Source organism: Equus quagga, chromosome 1 (assembly GCF_021613505.1).
Source record: "Equus quagga isolate Etosha38 chromosome 1, UCLA_HA_Equagga_1.0, whole genome shotgun sequence".
Taxonomy (NCBI): Eukaryota; Metazoa; Chordata; class Mammalia; order Perissodactyla; family Equidae; genus Equus; species Equus quagga.
In genome coordinates, this window is record NC_060267.1 from 32688243 (window position 1) to 32714360 (window position 26118).

The 26118-nt window shown below is 39.1% G+C and overlaps 1 protein-coding gene across 9 annotated transcripts in view; it reads right to left on the minus strand.

Moving 5' to 3' along the window:
• The window catches only part of PPFIBP1 (PPFIA binding protein 1), a 168659-nt gene that overhangs the window by 38019 nt on the left and 104522 nt on the right, over positions 1-26118 (minus strand). For all 9 annotated transcript variants that reach the window (XM_046657117.1, XM_046657176.1, XM_046657168.1 and 6 more), the window contains 5 exons: positions 22333-22431; positions 18655-18860; positions 6596-6682; positions 5382-5495; positions 4338-4469 (listed from right to left, as the gene is read on the minus strand). In XM_046657117.1, coding sequence (XP_046513073.1) covers positions 4338-4469; positions 5382-5495; positions 6596-6682; positions 18655-18860; positions 22333-22396 — 603 coding nt within the window. In that variant the 5' untranslated portion in view covers positions 22397-22431. The remainder of the gene's footprint in view (positions 1-4337; positions 4470-5381; positions 5496-6595; positions 6683-18654; positions 18861-22332; positions 22432-26118) is intronic.

The window sequence follows — 26118 nt, forward strand, 5'->3', positions numbered from 1 at the left end:
TCTTATTAAGAAAGGTGGCTAATCATTCACAAACATTGATCAGATATTTGTAGACTAAAAAAATCACTATATGAACTCTCTCTTTTAAAATACAACAGAGATCAAAGACCTAAAGATTAGGCCTGAAACAATAAGTCTTCTAGAAGAGAATATAGGCAGTACACTCTTTGACATCAGTTTCAAAAGAATCTTTTCGGACACTATAACTCCTCAGATGAGGGAAACAATAGAAAGAATAAACAAATGGGACTTCATCAGACTAAAGAGCTTCTTCAAGGCAAGGGAAAACAGGATTGAAACAAAAACACAGCCCACTAATTGGGAAAAAAATATTTACAAGCTACTTATCCGACAAAGGGTTAATCTCCATAATATACAAAGAACTCACACAGCTTAACAACAAAAAAAACAAACAACCTGACCAAAAGATGGGCAGAGGACACGAACAGGCATTTCTCCAAAGAAGATATAAGTATGGCCAATAGACACATGAAAAGATGTTCATCATCACTAATCATCAGGGAAATGCAAATCAAAACTACACTAAGATATCATCTTACACCCGTTAGATTGGCAAAAATATCCAAAACCAAGAGTGACAAATGTTGGAAAGGTTGTGGAGAAAAAGGAACCCTCATACACTGTTGGTGGGAATGCAAACTAGTGCAGCCACTATGGAAAACAGTATAGAGATTTCTCAAAAAGTTAAAAATAGAAATACCCTATGACCCAGCCATCCCACTACTGGGTATCTATCCTAAGAACCTGAAATCAGCAATCCCAAGAGTCCCATGCACCCCTATGTTCATCGCAGCCTTATTTACAATAGCCAAGATGTGGAACCAACCTAAATGCCCAGAAACTGATGATTGGATAAAGAAGATATGGTATATATACACAATGGAATACTACTCAGCCATAAAAAAGGACAAAATTGTTCCATTCGCATCAACATGGATGGACCTTGAGGGTATTATGTTAAAAGAAATAAGCCAGACAGAGAAAGACGAACTCTATATGACTCCACTTACAGGTGGAAGTTAACATATAGACAAGGAGAACTGATCAGTGGTTACCAGGGAAAAGGGGGGGGGGGGGGGGGCACAAAGGGTGAAGTGGTGTACCCAAAACATGACTAACAATAATGTACAACTGAAATCTCACAAGGTTGTAATCTATCATAATCTTAATAAAAAAAAAATACAACAGAGAAATTTTCTTTAGCAAAGCCATTTAATTTTAGGGCCTTTTCAGTGATATATGGATATTTATAAAAATATTTTTATAATTTCTTCATTTGTTTACAAAAATACAGATTGCTCATCAACCCAATCTGGGAGAATGGAACAAAACTAAAATCCTTTCAAGCAATGATTCTCAACTTGGGGTGGAAGAGGGCCCTGTCATTTACAAACATATTTAGTATCACAATAGAATTTTATATTTGGAAAATGAAAAAGAAAGCAATCCTAATGTTTTTATAATACAAACATAATCAGGTACCTAGTCTACTGACACTTTTAAAAAACTAATTTGCTTGTAGAATTTGTCTAAATAGTCTGAGAAATAGTGACATATTTTTACCCAGAGCCCTGAGAGTAGGAAAAAGAAATTAGAATGCTAAACAATACGACCTCCCCCAAAAGAAGGGATCCAACCCTCTGTCAAGGAGATGATTTTCTTTTTTACTAAAAGCCATGAAGGCCCCACCAGTGGTTAATGTGTTTTTATTTCTCTTTCACAAGACATTTATTCCTGAGCCACAAATTCACAGACATCAGAATAGAATTACACAAGAATGTCACAAGAGCACAAATAGAACAATGCTACAAGAAATAAAACTTTGTTAACAAGGGATCATTCTAAACTTCTAAGTGTAATAATTCAATCTCATGAAGGCTAGGAAAAACACTTCCCAGAAAACTCATAGGCTTTTAAATTGTGGTTCCCTATAAAACGGGGAAAAGCATCACCTAGCATTATCATAGAGTAATTATTTATTAATATTATTATTAATACAATATTTCAATAAGAGGACTTTTACAAATAAGGTCAAAAACTGACATCATTTAATGACTTTTTAGCTACAAGTTCAGAATTCAAGTTCAAGGAAGAAGTCAGTTTCTCCCATTTATTAATCATCTTTGCATAATATGAGTTCTTAGTCTTCTTTCTTCATCAATCTGGTCTTTTTAAAATTATTTCCCCACTTTCTCATTGTAAGGAAACAGCTTTGAATTCCTATTTGGCATTGTTGTATTTTACTACTTCCTTTAGAAATAGCGGCAATTTGCAAAGAATAAGAAACAATGGAAGAAAACAGAATTGTAAACTGAGATCACTTTTCTACTAAAAAAACCTACCCAATAATCTTTTGTGGCAAAATCCTAAATATGAATGTACATCTCCAACAAGAAAGAAGTCATATCTTCCCATGATAACTCAAGCTGAAAAATCTGGAAATAGCTGCTTAGTATGAAACTCTAAAAAATGGAATACAAATTATTTCCAACTAATTTCTTATCAGAAGCTCAGTCTTTTTTGGAAAGAAAATCCGTGTTCCCTTTCCCTTTTCCCTTTCAGAGAACTCCGCAGCTCCACAGAAACTCTATTTCTGACATCTGCGCTCTTACCAGAAGGGGGCACTGTTGAATGATGCTAACCATCTCCTGTTGGTCATTCCTGGGACAGGCAGGTCCTCAACCTTTCAAGGTTTCAAGACTTTTACCCCTAATCTCTTGGAAGTGCCTGTACTTCTCCACATCAATATTTTCTTAGAAATTAATCTCCAAATAATCTAAAGTTCTTAGACGAGGTTAAAGAATTTTGGATTCATGAAACAATCAGGGAAACATTCTATTTTTATTAAGGGAACAATAATAGGAAAATGAGCATATTCAATTCAGTTCTAATTTTGAAGATTACTTAACATATAAACAAAGTTTATCGAATATCCTACGATCTCTGGGTATGTGCTACTACATTTACCGATAGTGTTGAGCATTTATTAGAAAATTATCAGGGATTGAGTTTACTGGAAGTTTGATGACCAGATGACTTTGCATATTATTGAGAATAACAGGAGGGAAGCAAGGAAGCACTGGGAAAAAAAGGTTTTATTAAAAATGGAGACAAACTCAAGAGATGTAAATATTGCTCTGGGGTCTTACAAAAAAGTCATAAAACATCTACTTCAACTTAGTCTTAATGTTTGATTAACATCTTGTATCCAAACTAACCACAGTTGTGCAGGTTCAGACTTCCCCTAGACTTTGTGTCCACAATGCAGAAGACCACCTGTCCATCTCCAAACACTGTAACTTCTTGCCCTGCACCAGAGTTAGTGCCACTGCCATGTCGTCCATCTATTGATAAAATCTATGATTGCATTATGCGGCCACCACGGGGTCAGGGAATGAGAGGAAGGGAAAAGAGGAAAATCTCCAAAAGTAGAAGGCTGAACTCAAATGACCTCTAAAAATCTGTAATTTTTATGCTTTTATAATGAAAGCATGTTCTCTATACATATTTACATATCTACTTATTATATAGTAAATAATCAGTATGCCTAAATAATAACTACTAGTAAAATCATGCACTTAAACCCATTATTTCCTCAATGAAGAAAATCAGTAGGGATGGATGGATAGATGGATGGATGGAAGGATAGATGGAGGGCTGGAGGGTTGGATGGATGGAGGGAGGAAGGGATGGACAGATGAATGGATAGATTGAAAAACAGATATACAGAAGCTCCAAATGTTCTCAAGTCAAAAGTATTTCTAAAGGCTAATGAAAGGATTAATTCAGATCAAAAGTCTCAAAATAAAAATTACCATTAGCGGTTAGTGATAAAAAGTCACTAAAAAGTATTTAGTGTTAAAAATGTATAAAGTTTATTCTTAAAAAGAAGCATGCATGGGAACCAGCCTGGTGGCGCAAGCGGTTAAGTGCGCATGTTCTGCCTCTGTGGCCCAGGGTTTGCCAGTTCGGATCCCAGTGTGGACATGACATGGCACCGCTTGGCAAGCCATGCTGTGGCAGGCGTCCCACGTATAAACTAGAGGAAGACGGGTAAGGATGCTAGCTCAGGGTCAGTCTTCCTTAGCAAAAAGAGGATTGGCAGCAGATGTTAGCTCAGGGCTAATCTTCCTCAAAAAATAAAATAAAATAAAAATGAAGCATGAATGAACGAGAGCACATAGTAATTAAATGCCTCCCTTTCACATTGCAAGGAATTTCTACTTGCTCTACTTGTGTGTGTGAGAAACACATATATATACACACACGCATGTGCATGCATAGTATCTAAAGAGAGAGAGAGAGATGTCACTTACCTCCGTGTCTCTGAATCTATCTTCATAATCTAATCTGTCCTTCTCTACAGCCGTCAGTTTTAACTTCAAGTTGGATATTTCAGCCATCAGATCCAACTTCTGAGTTTCTAAGGATGTCCTACTCAGAAGCTCCTATTAGAATTTAAGACACATTCAAAGGTTGTTTTACTATGAACAGCCACATGTGGATGCATCTCACTTATGACCACAAAGCAGTAACTACAGAGTAGAGGATGTGGTGAAGACGAATTACTAAACAGATACACACTGAAAAAATTATTGGCTTTAGTTAACCTCCACTGAGCAGAACTAAACACGTCTGCTCACTGGGGAGGCGTATATTATAGAGACACACACATAGATAAAACTTCTATATTCTTAACCCTGATGATAACACTGATGATGATGATACTACGTTTGCTACATGCCAGGCACTGTTCTGACATGTATTACGTGGTTTGATCCTCAAAACCTTATGAGGTAGAAACTCATAAGGATAACTTGCCAATTATCCCTATTCAACAGACGAGGAGCCTGAGGAACAGAGAGATTAAGAACTTGCCAAAAGCCAGTTACAGCAAGAAAATGGCAGAGCAGGGACTCGAATCCAAGCAGCCTTGCTCCAGTGTGCACTCTATCTGCTATATTATAGGTCCTCTCATACCTGAGCACCATATGTGTGTGTGTGTGTGTATATATTACAAGTTTTTTCCCAATGATGGTCACAGATGGTGCTTATTTTTTCTCTTATTCATAAAATATATGCTCATGGTTGAGAGTCAGAAAACCACTTGAACGCATAAAGAAGAAAATTAAAATTACTTACGATCCTATTAATATTTGACTCCAGATTCTAATTACATGAACACCTCTCATTGTGTGTATGTGTTCTGAGACCCTCCTACTCCAGGTTTTTGCTTAAAATATGCCAGTCCAAGTGAATCACAAAATTTACTCTCATATCAGAGCGAACATGACATATAAATGTAGCATCTCAACTAGCTCAGCAGGAAAATCCTACCTCGGTGCTGACTCTGTACATACCTGCTGTAGCATTTCTTCTGTGGCGTTCAACTTCTCTCTGTGCTCTTCAAGACAAAACTCCAAATCTCGAATCTTCTCTCCCTGAGCCTCTACCTGGTCTGTTAACACACTTACCTGTATTTAGAGCAAAATACTGCCATCGATTAGGAAGAATTTGGGTCCTATTGCAAACTATATTTCTCTAAGTAGAACAAAAGCTGGAATGATCTCACCACTCATTTGGTTATAAAGAAAAAAACTGAGAATTAATATGACAGAAGTCCTTCACACTCCTGTTTATGTGAGGCTTATTGATCTGAGGACTCCTATTCAATTTTAAACAAAGTTAGGGCTGATTGGGATATGCAACATTTTATAGGTTAAAACCGTTTCAACCATTTTTGAGAGAAAGCATGCACACAAATTAACTTTTTGAGGGGTTGGGGTGGAGGTGAGAGTAGTATTAGAGATTAACAAAGGAAATGGAGTTAATGTTTGCAAGAGAAGTCATCAAGGACTACTGAAGTTTGATACTTCATGAAGAACAAAGAAAAGAATCAAGGGAATTCAGATCCCATGAGATCTTTCAGAACCATACTGTCCACAAATGTGCTCAAACCCAGGGTGCAATTCAAAGTCCATGAGGAGGCACTGGGTTAGTCCCTCATTCTCAGTGCTTACTGCAAATCTCTGAGTTCTTCCCCAACAATCACCAGCCTAGTATATATACTGCATTTCATTTAGCTCAAAATACCAAAGTAAAAATATGTCAAGCATTTAAAACATTATTAAGAAAAAGAAAACTCAAATTTAGCCTACAGACAGCACTCTACTACACACTTCATGTTTTGTTTGGCCCGTGCTATTATTTTTAAAATTGAAAAATTAAATATACATATTCAGAATCAGAAAATACATATACAGGTTTATGAATACATATATTATAAAATCTGAATTTCTGCTATGTATTAAAAAGTCAGATCAGATGACGTTGTGTCTGTATTTAGGCTGGCCCTTGAGGAGCTGAGGCTGAGTAAAGGTTGCTCACTCTAGACTAGGTGTGCATACCCTCATTCTGCCACGGTCCTCACCACTCCCTATTGCACACAGACAGCCTACTGCATTTATTTCTATCAGCAGTCTGGCTCCTGTAAGCATCTGAATCTGCCACCCCAACTTAAAATGCTCATTTTAAGTATGTCATGAGGAAAGATCAACATTTCAACATCACTTGCCTGAAGAACCAGGGACTCTTTATCATTTTCTAAACGGGCTAGCCTTTCTTGATATACATCTCCATTCCCAGGTAGGTGTCCATTTGTCTGAAAAAGGAAATAATATGGATAAGGCTGGCCCTCCTTAAAATGGAACTACCACTGGTAAACAAAAATCGCATGTGTTTTTAATCCAAGGAACCCGATTTGAATTCAGCATAACTGTCATTGCCATTAATAGAAGATACGAGAATGCAACTTGGTTCATTTATCTCAAAATAGGTAAGACAGCCAGGTAGGCATTTAGGCATGTTTTCACCAAACTAAAAAACTTCTTATCAAGCAGAAAATAAGGACTAAAGGAACAGTGGCTACTGATATTCACTGACAGTGGATGCACACCTAGGACACGCGAAGCTTTGTGAATGTGTGGTTGGGCACAAAATCCCTATTTCCCCCCCAACACTCAGTGCCACTAATTCTCAGTGAGGACACTGGCAATGATCTGGGGTGCCCTTGCCTTCCTCCACCTCCCCCCAAAGTCCCAAATCCAGGACTGCAAATGCCTGTGTTTAAATGGGAGACAGCAGGGGCAACTTACACCACAGGCTCCTTCCTGCTACTCAAGTCTCCAAATCACAGCACACATCTTCCCTTCCCTCTTTGAAGCCTCGAGCCTTTGATGCCTTTCTCTCCTCCCCCAAAAGCTTAAGCACTCAGTCCACAGCAACTTCCCCTGCAGCACTGACTAGCCACGCTCATCGGCGATTTATCACTTTCCATCCTGAATTCCTTAACTTCCTGTGAGTTTGCGTGTTCATATAACGTTATGCTAAGCTCCTGGGCAGAGCTCATGAATTGGGATTGTCCTGTAACCTTCACAGCATCTAGCCCATCTGCTTAGACCAGTGCTCACCCTTTCCCCCTCCCTCCTGCCCTCTTTTTATCAGATTTGGGTATATTTACACATACTGCAAATGACAAAGGAAGTATGGATTGGGAAAGGAAGTGGGGAATTTTCCTCAGCTGTCATATACGCAAGCGATTAAGGAGACACATGAAAAGGCTCACAGCGAGCAGACAACATAAAAATGTCATTTTGAAATAGAGTTGTATGTGATGTGTCCCCGTTATCTCATTTAAATGGTTCATAACCATATAACATGTAATCCCACTAGAATTTCCTGATTCCTCATTCAAACACAATAGAAATAAAAGCCAGTGGAGTCCAAAATGGTTACATGGGGCCATCCAGAGTTCAATCAAAAAACCAAATAACCGGGCTGGCCTGGTAGCACAGGGGTTAAGTTCACATGTTCTGCTTTGGCAGCCTGGGGTTTGCTGGTTTGGATCCCGGGTGCAGACCTACACACTGCTTGGCAAGCCATGTTGTGGTAGGCACCCCACATGTAAAGTAGAGGAAGATGGGCATGGATGTTAGCTCAGGGCCAGTCTTCCTCAGCAAGAAAAAGAGGAGGACTGGCAGCAGATGTTAGCTTAGGGCTAATCTTTTGCAAAAAAAAAAAAAAGCAAATAACAACTTCAGATTTAGAACCAGAGAAAATACAAACTGTACATCCTCATGGCCCAGGACACATCTGATGTGACATCTATTATTTTTCCAGAATTAACTGGTATTATTATTCTACCTTTCCAATTAATGCCGTTTCCAGTATAAATTCTGGGAATAATGAAAGTCATGTGTTGGGAAGGAAAAAAAGCAAAACTAAACAAAAAGGAGCTTTAACAAAAAAGAAAATTTCAGGATGATACTTCTAAAAACTTAGGTGCAGTGGATATATTTCCCACAAGGCCACAAAAGAATCAGAAGCTAATTTAGTAACTGTGCAACATGTATTTGGATAAAATTTTTAACATCAGCTGCTTGACCACACACCTGTACAACTACCATGGCATAACTCTGCTCCTGCTGTGACCTGAAGTGCCCAGAATTAAATTACAAGTATTAGGAAGAGTCTGATGGAGTGGCCTGGACAACTTCCATTGCTGGCGACTTCCATGAAAATGAAATTTATGTAACATCTTCAGGACAGTTTTTTGGAAAAGAGTCAGGATGCATAATGCATGTTCTCACTCTAAGAACTAGCCTTGAATAGCTTGAAATTCCTCATTTTGATTATGAACATTAACAGCACCTGCTTTTAAAACCCCACACAAGCAATTTTTTATAAACAGATACATTTCATTAGGTAGGAAAAAAAGCTTTCTATTCAGTGAGGACAAGAAGTAAAAGTCCTTCTGACTGGAGGAAATAAGAGCAAGATTAGAAGTGTTTCTTCCCAAGCCACTGCATACGAGACGAAAATGAGATGCTCCCAAACCAATTCTCCGAAATTATCCTAAAATAAAAACAAATATTAAAAATGGACTCACAATGAGCATACTCATATTTCTCCACACTGTATTAATATTTATGAGTGCTCATAAGGCTAGAGAGTAGTTTACTTTTTTTTTTTAAACACTAAAAGTCACTCTAAGGAAAGAAGCAAAAGTTAAGAGCCACCAATGGAATAGTTACATACTTTTAAAGCATGTGTTAACTTATTCAAGTAGAAAAAGTTCTGGTCCATTCACAGGTTTATTTATATTTCTGCCAATTTTGTTACCTTTGCCTTAAAAACGACAGAGGAAGGTGCACTCCATTAGGCAAATACCCTATCGACTCTATTCTTCCTCCTACTCCCATGCTCTCCCTACCAGAGCACTCCAAACTTCCCCAAACAGGGCACACCCTCCGACACACTAATTCTCTTCCTTCTGCACGGACTGTCTTTGCGACCCTTTCCTCACCCCTTAAGGTCCACCTCAACTGGGGCTCAGTCTGTGAAGTCTTCCTGGAATTACTTGTTCACTCATATGCCAGTTACAGCATCTGGATGAACCTTCATTACGGCAGGGCTCCCACTGAATGGACTAGGTTAGACTTGGCTACATACATGTCTCTCTCTCTTCCAATAGACTTTGCATTCTTTGTGAGCCGTCTTTGCATCTGAAACATGGTGGGCGCTAACTAAATGACTGCCGAATGAAGGAGCAATGATAGGTGTTCAACAGACACCGAATGAATAACAGATGAGTGCTTGGTTCAACCTGGCCTTCTTGCTTCGCAGCAAGACTTTTATTCATGTTTCCTCTACAAACTAGCACACACTCCATGATCACCCTCTAGACGAGCTCCTTTCCCCTCAAGCCTGTACTCCCTCTTCCTACCATGTTTAGGAAGTGATCTCAAAGCCATTTTAATGGACAATATTGAAGCCATCTTGCATGGACTCCCTTATATACTATCTTCTCCACTGCGCAATATTATATATTGCCTCCTACATCATCCCTTTCTTGCTTCCTGCCGGTCTCAGGAGAACTGAGTCTTAACTCCTTCCTAAAAGCTCATCATTCCACCTCTACTTTGGAACCTTGACTTCCTGCTTCCCTGAGACCTACGATTATCACCTCTGTCCTTATCATTCTCAATGTTTTCCTCTTAATGAACTTCCATCCATTCTTTCCAATATCTACCCAATATATATATATTTTTTGCACCCACCACTCTACTCACCTCCCACTCCTCTCTGCCTACAGAAATCCATCTTTCACAGCCAGTTCCCACCTCCTCCTTACATTGAGCCATCTTCTTCTCCTCCCCAACTGGCTTCTCTTCCGTGTCTTGTCTTTCACAATCTGGCTTTTCATCATATTCTGCCATGGAGAGCTTACTAGTGATTTTAGGAAAGTTGGTCACTTATTATTCCTAATAGTCCCTCAAGGCAAAACTGTCTTCTATTTCTTTTGATTCTCCCATGATGCTTATAAAATCCTGAGCACATAATTAAAAACATATTTAGTATGAACTCTTGTTGAGTCAACTTGACATCCAAAGCATTGAAGACTAGCCCAAATCACTTTACTCAAAATCCCAGAGATGCCTTCAAAATAACCCTTTCTACTTTAGCTCATCATGTAACCCCTTACTGACCACATTCAATTCAGCTGAAAATTGAAGTCAAATTGGAATCAACTTGGGGATTCTACCAGTACAGTACCCAACAGGGTGGGGGGTAGGGGGGTGGCACACAGGGCAGGCAGGGCAGAGACACAGCTCAACTGTAACAGGGACACTTTGATTTAATTAAGGAACTCATGGTGTTTGCCAGGTTTTCCTGGAATTGCAGGGAAAAAAGGTCTAAAAAGCCTTATTCCCCATAGAATTACAGAATCCCAGAGCTAGCCAGGAACCACACCTGGGAATATAAATTGCCTGAACTCACATGGCAGGTGCTACACACAGCATTAGAGCACCATCTACCTTACCCTTCAGCATCTAAGGAGAGGCTCTTCTTTTTATATTAATTTCCTTTTAATTATCAAGTATTATAAATACACAACCAAGTACAAAGATGTAATAAATGTTAACATCTTGCCTTACGTGCTTCCCTTTTTAAAAACGTTTTATTACAGAAAATTTCAAATAGATATAAAAGTAGAGACTAGCATGATGAAGCCCTATGTACCATCCCCCAGTTTCCATAGTCCTTAATTCACAGCAGGTGGGAGTTTTTGTCTGTTCCTTTTACTTAAAGCATCATGTGGTGTTTTCCTTCCATTTTCTTACTCTATTGGTATGCATTAGTCTACAGCAGTCTCCCCTCTTTCTCTAATCTTCATTTTGCTTTGTTCTTCTTTCCTGAGCTCTGTTGTCTTGTCTAAACCCAAAATCAACATACAAGCAGTGATTTGCCACAATTATACTTATTTATGTTATAACACAGAAGCTCATTTTGAATACAACATTCCCAAATCAGAATGATGCGTAGCTAAATTAAAGTGGGAAAAGAAAATCAGTCCAATTTTATAAAGACAACAAATGTTTAAGAAATGGTTGGACCAGTACTATTATACACACATACTCCACCCAGTCAATATATTTACTTTTTAAAACTAGTTTTGGAAGTTGCCATACAGTCTTGATTTCATGATTCTAATATTTTAAACGTGGTATTATCAAGAAAGGAAAATGAAGGTGCAGTTCACTAAAGCTCCTTTAATTAAATAGTATATCTAGGTACCAGAAGAAACACCTAATACAAGGGTCCCCATGCCCTAATCAGTATTCCATCTCTACATTTATTTTACTCCATCTTTACATTTATAATAAATGTCTACCAGGAGGGGAGACTAAGATAAGTCTTGAATCTTCCAGCCATGAATATCATAGTTGTATTTCATTTTGGTTCAACACCACAAGGCATCACACACTCCATTGTCAAAGAGTCAAAGAACACAATACCAACAACGCTGAAAATCAAGCCACCAGGCAGAGGAAGCACTCTGCTCCCTCATCTCTCACCCGACGTGATGGAATTAGGGTGGTGAGGCTCTGCCATTGTGCTGTAATCATCTCAGGGCAACATCGTTGCCATTCAGGGCCAATGGAGAATCCCTTCCCACTGGCCGCTACCCCTCTGTACCATAGCACCTCCGAACGTGGGCAGGTCTTGCAAAGAGCTCATTTTTCCCTCCAGAATTTCTACTGCAGTTCAAAAAAGGAAATAAGATCCCAAGGCAACAAGATAAACTCTTCAGGCAGCCTTCTATTCCAAAATTTCATCATCTCTGCTCAAAAAGAAAAGCAAAAGAGGAAATGAATATCACACACAATTCATCACACCCAAAAAGTCCGTGACCTTCTTCTAGAAAAGACATTAGTTATTCAACGCTGTTAGAAAGAGCATCAAAGACGAAAACTCAGAATAAGCCTGAATATATTCTGTACTCTCCAAGTCAAGATTGCAGAGGTGGTCAAAATCAGACTACAGCTTTTATTTCTAGGTTTTAATTTTCTCAGTGCTTGTTTTCCAGACACAAAAAGCAACTTCTCAACGAAATAGCCAACTGGAGCAAAAACAAGTGCTCTGGAGCGAGAAAAATCACAGCAGTAGGCCAGCCTCTAAGATCTCTACTCCAAAAACATAACTACATCTGAAATGCTGACAAGCACAGCAGATGCCAAGTGCTTTCATCTGCCAGTCTCCTTAGAAATATCTTGAGAGAGCTTCTCTTGGAGTATTTGGGTATCTGTTGCCAAAACATCAATTGCCAAGATATACGGGCTATCTTGTTATACAACTAACACATGCACAGCAACGCCTCATTGGTGCATCCATGGCCAATGTAGGGCAAGTTAGATAGAATTCTTTAGTGTCTCCTAAAAGGTTCTTTTAGACACCTCACTTGAGTAGGCAAGGTGGGCTCTGCCCCCTCTTAGTCTTATTTTCACACATGCCACTGTGCTCCCCAAAGCTTCTGCAGTGGGGAGAGGGGGACATGTTGAGATTACAACATTATCCTGGTCACAGGTGTACTCCAAAGTCCCCTGAGTTACAGAAAGATAGAGAATAGAAGGTCCCCAGAAGCTAAGGCCTAACTCCTATTCTAGTAGCGTACAATATTCATTCATTCACCCATTATTCATTCATTTATTCACTATTTATTGAAAGCTAGCTATGCGACAGGATGCAGATGTAGCAAAGCAATCACTCTTCTACTTTGGGAAGAGTGACACGAGATCAAGAAAAACTGCTGCCCCTAGTATTGTTTCGTAACTCACTTTCATAAAAGAACAGAGGAATCTCTTTCTATTTAAGCCCAACAAATACCAGTAGCCTGGGATTCCATTAAAAGTGCATCTCTCACTTATCACCCTGCACTGGCCTCTCAATTGAGAATTCTGCTGACTTGGTCCATCTGTTTTCCTGTTTCTGTGGACACTTTTCACGGGGCTGGACCAGAAGCCTAAGGGGAAACAGCTTTAACTTTAGCCAGGACGTCTCAGTGAGACGCCGCATAACTCAGATAGTTGTGACCACATATGGGACACAATCTTAAGATGTCCCTTGTCTGTCAAGGCTTGAAGAAACATCCCCTGGAGGCACACATGAAAAGAGAAGTTGGTCAGAGAACAGCAGGGATGGGAGGATGGTGGGACTGGAATGGATTGTGTGGCTGAAAGTCAGGGGCTCAGGGAAAAGAGTCAGCAACCCTGGAGGGAAGATGCCCCATGTCTGAACTCTTTAAATTATGAGTATTTTTGTTTTTACAGAAACTTTTTAAAAAGGTACATTTTGAATTAATATTATTTATTTTTTTAATGTAGAAATAAAATTAAAACATATTCTGGTGATTAAACAGGTCAGAAGCCAGTCAAGGACACATCATTTCTCCCATTTATACTCTATTTATTTCATGGGTTAGGATGCCTGATTTGGAGTTATTCCCATCAATATAATTCACTGAATTTGGCGAAAACTGTATTTTTGCAATTTCTGCTGATTTTGAGATTGCCTCATAGTTCGTCTATTGGAAAACGCATTGTAAGAACACTCCAGGGCAACTCATCAAGCTAGACTTCAAGTAAACAAAAACCACTTTCCTGGCTCAAACAACTCGACAACTTTTTCTATTTGCCCTCGTAATCTTGGAGCTTGATAAAGCACATAATTCTCCATCAATAATATTTGTGTTAACACATAATAACATTTCACAATCAAAACAGAGAATTCTACCTCAGGAAGTGAACAAATATGCCACATTCAATAGATTTGGGTTTTTTTTTTTTTTTTTACCACAGGAGACAAACTGCTGAGTCTGAAAAGAAACTTGTTCGTTTCTAGAAGGCTACAGCTATAGCTATCCTATTAAAACAAATTCATTCTTGTAGATTAATATTCTTGTCGATTTAATATTCCTCCACTGTAACAAGCTACTAGTGTTATAATTTTCTTTCTTCTTCTCCAGCTTCTGATCATACGAAATAATTAAACAGGCAGCAGATTTAGTAGTGAAGGAACGATCTGCATCCTCCAGGAAGCCAGAGGCTCTCCCTGGCCTGGGAAAAAGAATAATGAGAACTGCAAATGTGCAGTCGCACTACGGAGATTAGCATCCGTCTTAAGCACACGGACTCTCAAGTTGACCATGGTTAAACATGAATGAAACCTTAATTCTGTAACTAGTATCATAAATAAATTTTTCTAAAATATTGTGGAAGCTTCTCTACAGTCTAAGAAATGTCTGTACTCTTGTGAAAGAAGTGAACTACGCATTAGTAATCTGTAACCTAACTTCCCTTGTAACTGGACCCAACTCTTTCTTTCCCTCATTGCAAAGGGATCTGGCTAAATGTTTTCTCTCTACTCCCTACAATCCACTCTTCAGTATTACCTTTTTGATTAGCCATCTGCCAGGCTACTGATAAGCACTCAACATACATTAGCTCATAGGAACTTCACAATCTGGTGTGGCAGAGACTAACATCCCCATTTGACAGATGAGGAAACTGAGACAAACAGCTTAAGAAATTTTCCCCAAAGCATACAAGTTTCTAAGAGTCAGAGCCAACATTAAAATTCAGGTCTGCTGGGGCTGGCCCAGTGGCGTAGTGGTTAAGTTTGCGCCCTCCACTTTGGCGGCCCAAAGTTTGCAGATTTGGATTCCGGATGCGGACCTACACATCGCTCATCAAGCTATGCTGTGGCAGCATCCCATATACAAAACAGAGGAAGATTGGCACAGATGTTGGCTCAGGGCCAATCTTCCTCACCAAAATAAAATAAAATAAAATTCAGGTCTGCTGTCTCCAGAGCCTACATTTGTAACCTCCAAGACACAATCCTGCCTTCTTTATCATTTGCCGCTTTTTTCCAACAGGATCTCCTTTATTGATTATTTTGGCAAGTTCCCCATGTACAATATAAAGGGGGCATGTGCTAGGATTCTGCATTCCTTTGATTCTAAGATGCCATCAATTTTCATCACACTATTTTTTTATTTTTGATTGTGGTAAAATACACGTACAAAATTTACCTTTTTTTTTTTTTTGAGGAAGATTAGCCGTGAGCTAACTACTGCCAAATCCTCCTCTTTTTGCAGAGGAAGACTGACCCTGAGTTAACATCTGTGCCCATCTTCCTCTACTTTATACGTGGGACGCCTACCACAGCATGGCTTTTGCCAAGTGGTGCCATGTCCACACCTAGGATCCGAACCGGCGAACCCCAGGCTGCCGAGAAGCGGAACGTGCGAACTTAACCGCTGCGCCACTGGGCTGACCCTACCATTTTTCAGTGTACACTTCAGTGGTATTAAGCATATCCACATTGTTGTGCAACTTTCACCATCATCCATCTACAGAACTCTTTTGATCTTGCAAAACTGAAACTTTGCACCCATTAAATATTAACTCTCCATTCCTCCCTCCCCCCAGCCCCTTGGCAACCACTATCCTACTTTTGTCTCTATGAATTTATTTGGCTACTCTAGGTAGCTTATTATCTCTTTTTTTAAAAAAAGGAAAAAAGAAACAATCCCAGCTAAAATGTGTGCATATCCCACAAAGATTATAAAATACGTCACAACTTCTGAAATATTAAAATGGGAGAATCTAATATAATCAGCAAATCATTAAATTGTAAGCCTGAGACGCTCCCTCTACCCGTTGGATTCTGGATGGTGCCTCAGTTCCCTCTGGGTTCTAAAAGTAACGTCCACCACAGGCCCAGGGCTGCGACAACTCATTTCACACCTGCGCATTTATTATTCCACTCATTCCTGCTCTCTGCTTCTCGCTTTGCTTTTTGCCCTTTGCATCTTTTTAATCTAGTCTTTCATCTTCTGTGTGCTTGAGAAAATATATGTAATTTGGGAGGATTGGGGTCAAGATGAGGGAATGAATATAAATGTTAGGTAGATATAAACAAGTTAAAAAAGAAAAACTCTGTGGGTCCACATCTAGTTTATTTTTTTATTGCTATTTTTAGGATGAAAACTGAATCTTCGTAAGTTGTATAAAGTATTTGTCATTTTGTGGATGCCTAACTTAAAAATGTCAAATATCAAGATAGCAATTAAAAATACAAATTGGCAGCCATTATCCATCCAAGGAATAAATTTAACACAACAATTTTAGTTCCTTTGAATATGCACTCCATTTTACCATTCACATTTTACCATTACATTACAAACATAATTACTGAGCACCTACTGAATGCCAGGCATTGTTCTAGGCACCACGGATATGCTGTTGTTCAAAGACAGGGAAAGATCTCTGATTCATGATATCTATATTTCAGTTGGAGAGACAGAAAATAAATGATATAAATACGGCAAATGCATAATATGTAAGAAAGTAGTGAATGCTAAGAAAAAAAGACAACAAGGAGATGTAATACAAAGAATGAATATGTGAAAATTTAGACACAGTCACCAAGGAAGGCCTCACTGAATGTACAACTGTTAAGTAAATACCAGAAGAATACAAGAAAGCTAGCCATACAGATATCTGGGGAAAGAGCCTTTCAGGAAGGGTAAATAGCCAGTGCAAAGGCCCTGAGGCCAGTTTGCCCAGCATGTATGAGAATCAGTGAGGAAGTCAATGTGTCTGGAGTGGCGTGAAAGAAGGGAAGTGTAATGAGACATGAGGTCAGAGAGTAATGAGAGCAACTCCTATGTGGCCTTGCAATCCTCAGTAAGCACTCTGGCTTTTACTCTGAGTGAGATGGGACTGTCACTGGAAGCTTCTGAAAAAGGAGTGAATGACAGGAAGTGATTTATGTTCAGATATCATCATCATGATAATCTTTTAACCTTTTCCAGAAATACTTTAATAGAACAGATTAAGCACATGTATAATGGGCATGTTTTGGACACAAGGAAAAATTCCATCACAGCTACCCTCAAGCTATGGCTGCCACTGGCGACCTGAGGATGTGGGCTAGGAACAGCTTTTTCGACCAACAGCAAATTCCTTTCCCACTATGCGGTGAATGGTCAGAAAAATATGGAGTGAGGAGGGGAGAGATAGGAAGTGGAAATAGGCTAAAGAATATGCTAGCAAACAACTAATTTCAGAGCAGGAAGCAATTCTCCAAAGAAATCAGCTAACCTGGACCCTTAAATCTCTAGAGGAGAAACCTGCAGAGCAAATATAAAGTATAATAATAAGACGTCATGTATCAGGAAAAGTAAAACATCTCCAATTGGGTAGCTGCACCCCCGCTAAACGATCGATCTTACTATGTGCAATCAGAAATGCGGAAGTATATGGGCTGGGAACAGAAGAATGTCCAGCAAGGGAGTGGATGGGAGTGCCAGGATTTGTGTCACATCACATGAAAATGTTTTAGCCGTAAGATGTACTATGAAGGTTCCCGAAGCAAACAGCTTCCGTTTCCACTACAGATCCAAAAATAGATCTGGATTCTTTCACACAATTTTCCCTAGGTTTTATAGAAACACAATTGCTTCATAAGCTTATTAATGCATCTTCCTGAAAACTGAGCATCCTTTAAATATTTACACGATAAACTACCATTTCTCTCTTCTCCTTTGAATATGTTCTTGTGACATCCTTTAGCTTTTATGATTTCAACACATATTAAGACCGTGGTATTTACCATTGTGTTCAGGGAAAGCGCAGATCCGGCACATCACTGATTTTTCAGAAGGATGTCTAGAAGGAGGTCTCATTGTTCAGTGAATAAGAACAACATTTAAAGCCCAACTCCACGACTTAACTCACACACTGGAATTGAAATGATTGCCACAAACCACTAGATGGCACTTCAGATCAAATACCGCAACAAACCTCCATCGCTATTTGAAGAGTCTATTCATTGTACTTCCTATTTAGAATTGCTACTGGGTCCTTTCACAGCAAATGTTCCAGTATCACTGAGAAAGCATCTATTATGTGCAAGGTTCTTTCTCTTACAGGACTATTTGTTTTAAGCCACAGCAGGTCAAACAGGCACAACCTCAAAGCTAGTCCACTTTCATGGATAAAATTAGGTGACCTCCTGGCACTCACGAAATGTACACAAATGGCACTTTTTAAAAAATTACCCATAGAGTCAAAAGGGGATTGGGATCTTCTTAGGGATATAATCAGAGCAAACCTGCTTCCCTCAGATTTTTTTTCTTGTTCTAATCAGCTATCCTATGTTGTAAATTTTGGAATAAGCAAAGAAAGAGTCACAGCATCGGGTTTGTAACATGCAGACATCTACCATTTGACTCTGCAGCCATTCAATGAGCGTTTCTGCTGTGGAATCCGGGATCTGGCATCTCAAGCCTTCCTTCTCGTCTGTTTCCATCATCTCTAACAATCCGCGCAGGTCTTCCACAAGGTGCAGAGCTCGCAAGCTTCCCATGAACGGGGAGGTGGGAGACTGGCAATCAAAAATCCCATTGGAATATTCCAGGGCCTTGGAACCTAGATTTTAAAAAAACAAAATCAGAGAGAAAGCAATGGGATTTTTAAGATAACATACCAAAGCTGGAGGTGGCAAGCAAGTCTAGTCACAGTGAGGAATAATCAAAACAAGGAGGAGGGAAAAGATAATAAATCTCTCCAAGTCATAGCTATTTTGTGCAAAAATAAAAACCATATAATTGATGGTAAATATCAATGGTAAGATAGCCAAAGGGGAGGTCAATTGCGTGGTAGAGTAAGGGTATGGTGGGCTTTGCTGTAAGGTGTGCTGACCTCGCAGAAACAAGTGCTAAGAAGGTGGCAGATCAGTTCAGGTAGAGCCATATATTCCAGAAAACAACTTTTAGCAACTATAAAGTCCTTAAATTCCCGTAAAGAAGTTGCACACTGAGGTGGAAATTGCATAGCATAATTTCAAGGATAAGAGGGCCTGCTCCCAGTTAATTTACCAGAATAATCTTTGAAGAAGTTCAATGAATTTCACATATACATATGTATATGTATGTATGAGTATGTTTGTATAAAAATGCACCCCCATGATTTTGTCTGCAGCCTAGCGTCAAATGCTCTTGCTAACGTCAGCTTTAAAAAAATACTTCTACAGCCATTTTTGTTTTGTTACTTACAAGAGAAAGCATTCTACTACTTCCATCCACACAACTGACCCACAGCCCCTTCTGAAAGCAATCATAAATACTGCTGCATCTCTTTGATGTTAATGTTCTGGTCTGCCAAATATACATACTAACTTTATACTTAAACATCAATAATTATGAAGTTTAGGCTATCACCTCATAAAATCTGAAGGTCTTACAACTGGATGAGACCAGCGAACCGATGTGTAAGTTCTCTCTCCAGTTGGCCATATGGCTTAGTAAGTTTCAACAATGGGAAGAGGAATTCTCTTTCAGCTAGTCCAGTCCATTGAGCTTCCTAATACTGGGCCAAATGGTTTGGACTAAAATCTGCCAAACTATAATAACCATAACCATTGACATGCTAGGCACAGTGCTAAATGCTTCACATAACCCTCTGAATCAGTCCCCTCAGGAACCCTGTAAAACTGAGATGAGAATCCATAAAAACATGTACTGAGGAGAGCATGATGGGGGGAAGGAGGAACAGAAGAGTATTAAAAACCAGACAGGCTGTAATGTCCTATTCCAGCTCTTTGAAGCATTAGGATCACGTAATGATATTATCAATAATGATAACATCAATGATACATGTGTTATGATAATCCTCTATTCCATTAAGTCTTCATCACAAAACAAGGTAGGGGTAGGGGAGCGATGTGTATTTAGAAAAATTCCCCAAATGTTTGTAATCATTTCTCCTCCTCTCCTTCCTACCTCAGTTGGAGAACTACTGATGTCAATTTGAAAACATGTAAACCCAGGTCCTACCCACAAAGCTACTGACTGACTTAGTTTGAGATGGGACCTGGGGAATCTTAATTTTCTCATAACTTCCTGTTGGTCCTGAAGCCCTGCCAGGGCTAAGGTACAAATATACTAATTTAGTGGAATACGTAAAATGTAAATCCTTCAACTATTGTTCCAGAAATATCACTTCTCTCTGCTAGAGTTTCATGAAGAGTATAAGGTTACAGCATCTGGTAAGAGCCTAGAATTAGTTCTAGTTATATTTTCTGAAATCATGACAAAGTCCAATCTCTGTTCCACATAACATTCCTTCAACTATTTGAAAGCATATAGCATGCTCCGAGCAAAAATGCACTGTTCTAGGTTAAACTTAACTAGTTCCTTACCAGGTGTGGTTGTTAAACTCTGCCTTCACGCTTACCTCCTCTAGGTAAGTTCTAGCTTGCCAATGACCCTTTGAAAATGATACTCCAAGAACTGAATACAGTACCCAAAGTGTGGTCTAACCTACAAAGAAGGTCACAGTGAAGTCAGGTCTCCAGTACGCATAAGAAAGGAGGCCAAACTACGACACATCACATACAAAATGTGACATAAGACCTTAGGTAGCCACCACTCCTGGGAGACCACAAGTGTGTGAAAGGGCTCACTTACTAGTCAGTGCCCTCAGCCATGATGAGAAAACAAGGGGACAGTCTACTGCCTTTGCTCAGCTACCATAAGAGAATTGCTGAGGATTCTTAACAAAGGAGTAACATGATCAGCTAAGTGTTTGAGAAAGGGGATTCTGGTGGTCTAGAGAAGGATGGACCAGAGCAAGAAAGTAAGAGTGTCAGAGACATCAAGCAAGAAGGTTACTTGCACAAAGCACGACTATGGTAGCACAGACAAGCCAGACTTTAAAGAGGATAAAAGGGAATGGTAGAATTTGGGAGAAGGCAGAACTGATAGAACTTGATTAACTAAGTGAGGAACACGAGCGACAAAAATGTCTAGAATGATTTAAATTTCTGTTTATGGGGACCAGCCCTGTGGCTCAGTGGTTAAGTTCATATACTCTGCTTTGGTGGCCCAGGGTTCATGGATCCTGGGGGCGGACCTACACCCTGCTCATAGAGCCATGCCATGGCGGCATCCCACACAGAAAAACTAGAATTACTTACAATTAGGATATACAACTATATACTGAAGCTTTGGGGAGAGAAAAAAAAATTCTGTTTAGGAAAGTATGTGGATGAAGGGTTACAGAATAAGTCAAGATGCAGGCTACTAGAGGGGCTTCTGAGGAAAGATAATGAACTCAGTGTTTTATTTTTTCTACTATTTTTTTATTTTTTTAGATTGGCACATGAGCTAACAACTGTTGCCAATCTATTTTTTTTTCTTTCTGCTTTTTCTCCCCAACTGCCCCCCAAGTACATAGTTGTATATTTTAGTTGTGGGTCCTTCTAGTTGTGGCACGTGGGACGCTGCCTCAATGTGGCCTGATGAGCGCTGCCATGTCCGCGCCCAGGATCTGAACCAGCAAAACCCTGGGATGCCGCAGCGGAGCGCGCGAACTTAACCCCTGAGCCATGGGGCCGGCCCCCAAACTCAGTGTTTTAAATGATGACACTGATGTGCCTGTAGGACATGTCGGGAGAGATATCTGCTGGGCAGTTAGAGAAGGGGACCTTAAGCTTAGCAAAGAATTGGGAAAGTAAATAGATGTGAGAGTCACTGGTGGAAAAGTGAATGTTGAATTCAAGGGGATAGATCAGAATTCGTGGATACTGGGTACAGCAGTCTCTCTCAAAGTATAGTCCGCAGACTACTTGCACCAGAACCACCAGACATGCAGATTCTTCATCCTTGTTCAGAAACCTAGGGTGGAAATGGAATTTTTGACATTTTAAAATAAAATTTGAGGATAATTCTGGTAGAAAATGGAAAAGAAGGACAAAGATGAAACCACGGGGAACCTAAAGGCATTGGAGCACACCAATAAATGAAAATAAGAAAGTCAAAGGTAATAAAAGAGGGGTAATGAAAAAGCCAAGAGAGGAGAGTAAATGTCACGATTCCATCTCTTAGAGGATGCTGATTACCTGCTATAATACCATCCATCTGCTCCAGCGCTGCAGCCAACATGTCACTTGCGTCACTCATCATTTTGTTATTTGTCAAGGGCAAATTCCAACCCAGATCTGAAAAAATAATGATGTCATTGTTACATCGTTTAAATGATGCATGCATCCTGGTAGGTCTGACAATTCAACTTCAAATTATAACTCCACCTAGCAGTCAGATATGGAGAGAGAAATTTCTCAAGCAGTAGGGTTGTAACTGAATCATTTAACAAGCTGTGACCAATCACTGTTGACTGTACTGCAAGACCACATGCTCTACCTGTGTCAGTTAATAAAATAACTAAGTTTCACTTCTTGCACTCTCAAAATCCAGGAGAATGGTTTCCAGGCTGTACTCTGTAGAGCTCTAGGTCTCTGTGAAGGGCATCAGCGATGGCTGTGGAACCTTCCTGAGGACCACAAGGGATGCCAGTTAGACAAGACTTCTTTCTCCTTGCACCAAGCCACCCAATCTCTGCTCTCTTAATTTTTTTCTTTTTTTCTGCAATAAGGGTTTACCATGAGATTTATTTAAGAAGAGAGTTCACTAATATAAATATATATATATTAACCATATACACATCTACTGGTATTTTGTAATGTAACAATAGCCACCATGTATTGAGTGCTTACAGTAGTTGCTATACATTTCCATAAATTCTCCACAATCCTTAATCATGACAACAACTCTATATAATGGATAAATTCACCTCCATTTTATAAATGAAATAAAAAATGTCTGTTGATTTTTGCATGGAAACACAGTAAATAACTATAGCAAAAACCAGTTTTTGGGGTTGGCCCGATGGCGCAGCAGTTAAGTTCGCATGTTCTGCTTCGGAGACCCGGGGTTCGCCAGTTTGGATCCCGGGTGTGGGACATGGCACCACTTGGCATGCCATGCTGTGGTAGGCGTCCCACATATAAAGTGGAAGAAGATGGACATGGATGTTAGCTCAGGGCCAGTCTTCCTCAGCAAAAAAGAGGAGGATTGGCAGCAGATGTTAGCTCAAGGCTTATCTTCCTCAAAAAAAAAAAAAAAACAACAACCAGTTTTTAACCTAGGTCTGTTCAATTTCCACTATAATATTGAATTTCTGTTTATCTGATCCTATCTGAAAGATAGGTTTATGCTGAAATTGTGTCACAATCTCCTCATTCTTTTACCTGTCAAAAAATAGATTGAAACTATCCTGCAAAAAATTTGGTCACAAAAAGGAAAAAGTCAAATTATGTGATTTTCAAAATTAACTAATGCATTTCAGGTAACAGACTAAGCACCCATGTAAATTCCCCCAACGGGCATAAATAAGGCTCTTGCTACTTTGCAGACACTCTGGTGTAGCAATTACCTGGGAAATAAAGGGTATGCTGTTTGACAGAAACCTTTGCCCTCTGTTTCCAAGTAGCCAGATCTCACTTACCACTTTAGTTTTACAAACATATTTACAGTTCTCATAAACAGCTTCTTGGATCAGTTCTCTACTGTGCATTCATTCTAATAAAGTGCCATATAATCATTGTCAAATATTACTTTGATTTTATAGTTTCTACAGATTTCATCTAAGAATTTCCCAGAATGTTACTTACTTCAGAAGGTATAAAATATCACTACCATTTTATGTGGAAATACTACAGCACAAAATACGCAAGGTACACATTTACAGTTATCCCGAAATCAGGGGGTTAAAGCCAGGTTACGAACCTAAGTAGCTCTCAAAAATTTACTTGCACATTTAGCTAGTGCACAGTCCAGAGAGGTGGGGAACAAATTTAATAATCACATTTCAGGCTGGAAAACTCAAAATGTGAAAATTCAGACATAAAGGATTAAGCTAAAGAGTGTCCAGTCCTTGAGTTTCGTGTAACTAAGTGGATAGCACTCCCTTTCATTTTAAAAGTTGCACTTCAAGGAGCTCTAGATACTATGATACACACATATATATATATAAGTATATATATAAGGAGACACCTGCCAGCTCAGCTATAAATGTGGAGAACGCTAATAAAATAAAGCTCAGTGTGGAAAAACTCACCACCTCACTAAATTAGAAAAACAAATATTCGTCTTTGTTAGCAACTAGACTTTGTATAGAGCATGAACACTTTCTCAAGTGCGACAGGTAGTTATCTATTTCTTCTCTGTTTCATTCAATGAGCCTTTCAAATGCTCTCCCATGGTGAAGAGCTAGTTTTTAAAAAAATTTCCAATTTGTTAGAGACCAAGCCTTTGTTGAATAAAAATATGATGACATTATTAAACTGTTATGAATGTTTATAAATGCTTAATTCTCGATCTCTATATTTTTCATCTAGCAGCCTACATGTAACAGTAAAGAGCAGACAGTAAACACAATTAATAAATAATACATATAATATGGTGAAAGTGGTGGGTGCTAAGGGGGAAAATTGGAGCAGGGTAAGGGGGTCAGGAGTTTGGAGGGGTTTGCAAATTAAATAGGGTGGTCAGTTAAGTAGCTTTAAAAGTAGTTTAAAAGTAGTTAAATGTAGGCGGTAGTTCAGTGGTATTCCAAGTGTAAAATTGCTACAAATTGATTAAAAAAAAGGGAAAAGCAAGGACATGAACAGACATATAGCAGAAGGGGAAGGACTTTCAACCAATAAATAGGAAGAGATGCTTAATGTCATCAATAAGGAACTAAGACAACAACGTCATACCATTTCACACTGAGTCAGTTAGCAAAATAATTTGACACTGCCAAGTATTGTAGAGGATGTGGATTCACAGAATTTCTTACAAAATGGTGGTGGGAATGTAAAATGGGCTAAAATCAAACATTCACATTCATTTTCAATCTAGCAACATTTACTGCAAGGCATATAACCATGGGCAGTATGCAAATGTTCGTAGTAGTTTGTCAAAGGACAAAAATATGGAAATAACCCAAATGTCCATCAACATGAGAGGAGATGAACAGACTGTTATATATATATAACTGAAGTTACATACCGTTGTCAAAGCAATATATGTGTAGTATGGACAAATCCATGCAATACAACAGCAAATAAAAAAGTAAGTCTCTGGAGGCTGGCCCGGTGGCATAGTGGTTAAGTTCATGTGCTCCGCTTCGGCGGCTTGGGGTTCGAGGGTTTGGATCCCAGGTGCGGACCTAGCACCGCTCAGCCAGCCGCACTATGGTGGCATCCCACATAAAATAGAGGAAGATCAGCACAGATGTTGGCTCACTGACAATCTTCCTCAAGCAAAAAGAGGAAGACTGGCAACAGATATTAGCTCAGGGCCAATCTTCCTCACACAAAAATAGAAGAAAAGTAAGTCTTAGTAAATTCATCAAGACTTTTTTTTATAAAGTTAAAAAAATTAAGTACAAATACATTTTAGAAATACATATATGCTCAATATAACTAAACAAAAAGAAAAAAGAGAATGATAACATGAAGTTCAGAATGATGGCTACCTCAAGCCAGAGACATCACAGGGGAAGAGACCAAGAGAAAGAGTTTTATAGTTAAATGAAGGTTACTATCAAGTTTTTGAGTTAAGCATTGGATTCAAAAGTGCTTATTATTAAAAACGACAAAATGAGAATTCTGCTTCTGACAATGTTAGAATAGATTTTATTGGACAAACTGCCCAACGAATAGCAATACAAAACACTAGATGAAATATAAAAACAATTTTGTTGGAGAGCGTCCAAAAGCAGGTAGAAACTGGAGGAAATTCAGCTCTTGAGTAAGGGAACCATGAATGAGATTCATGTTTATATATCTTTTCCCCTGTGG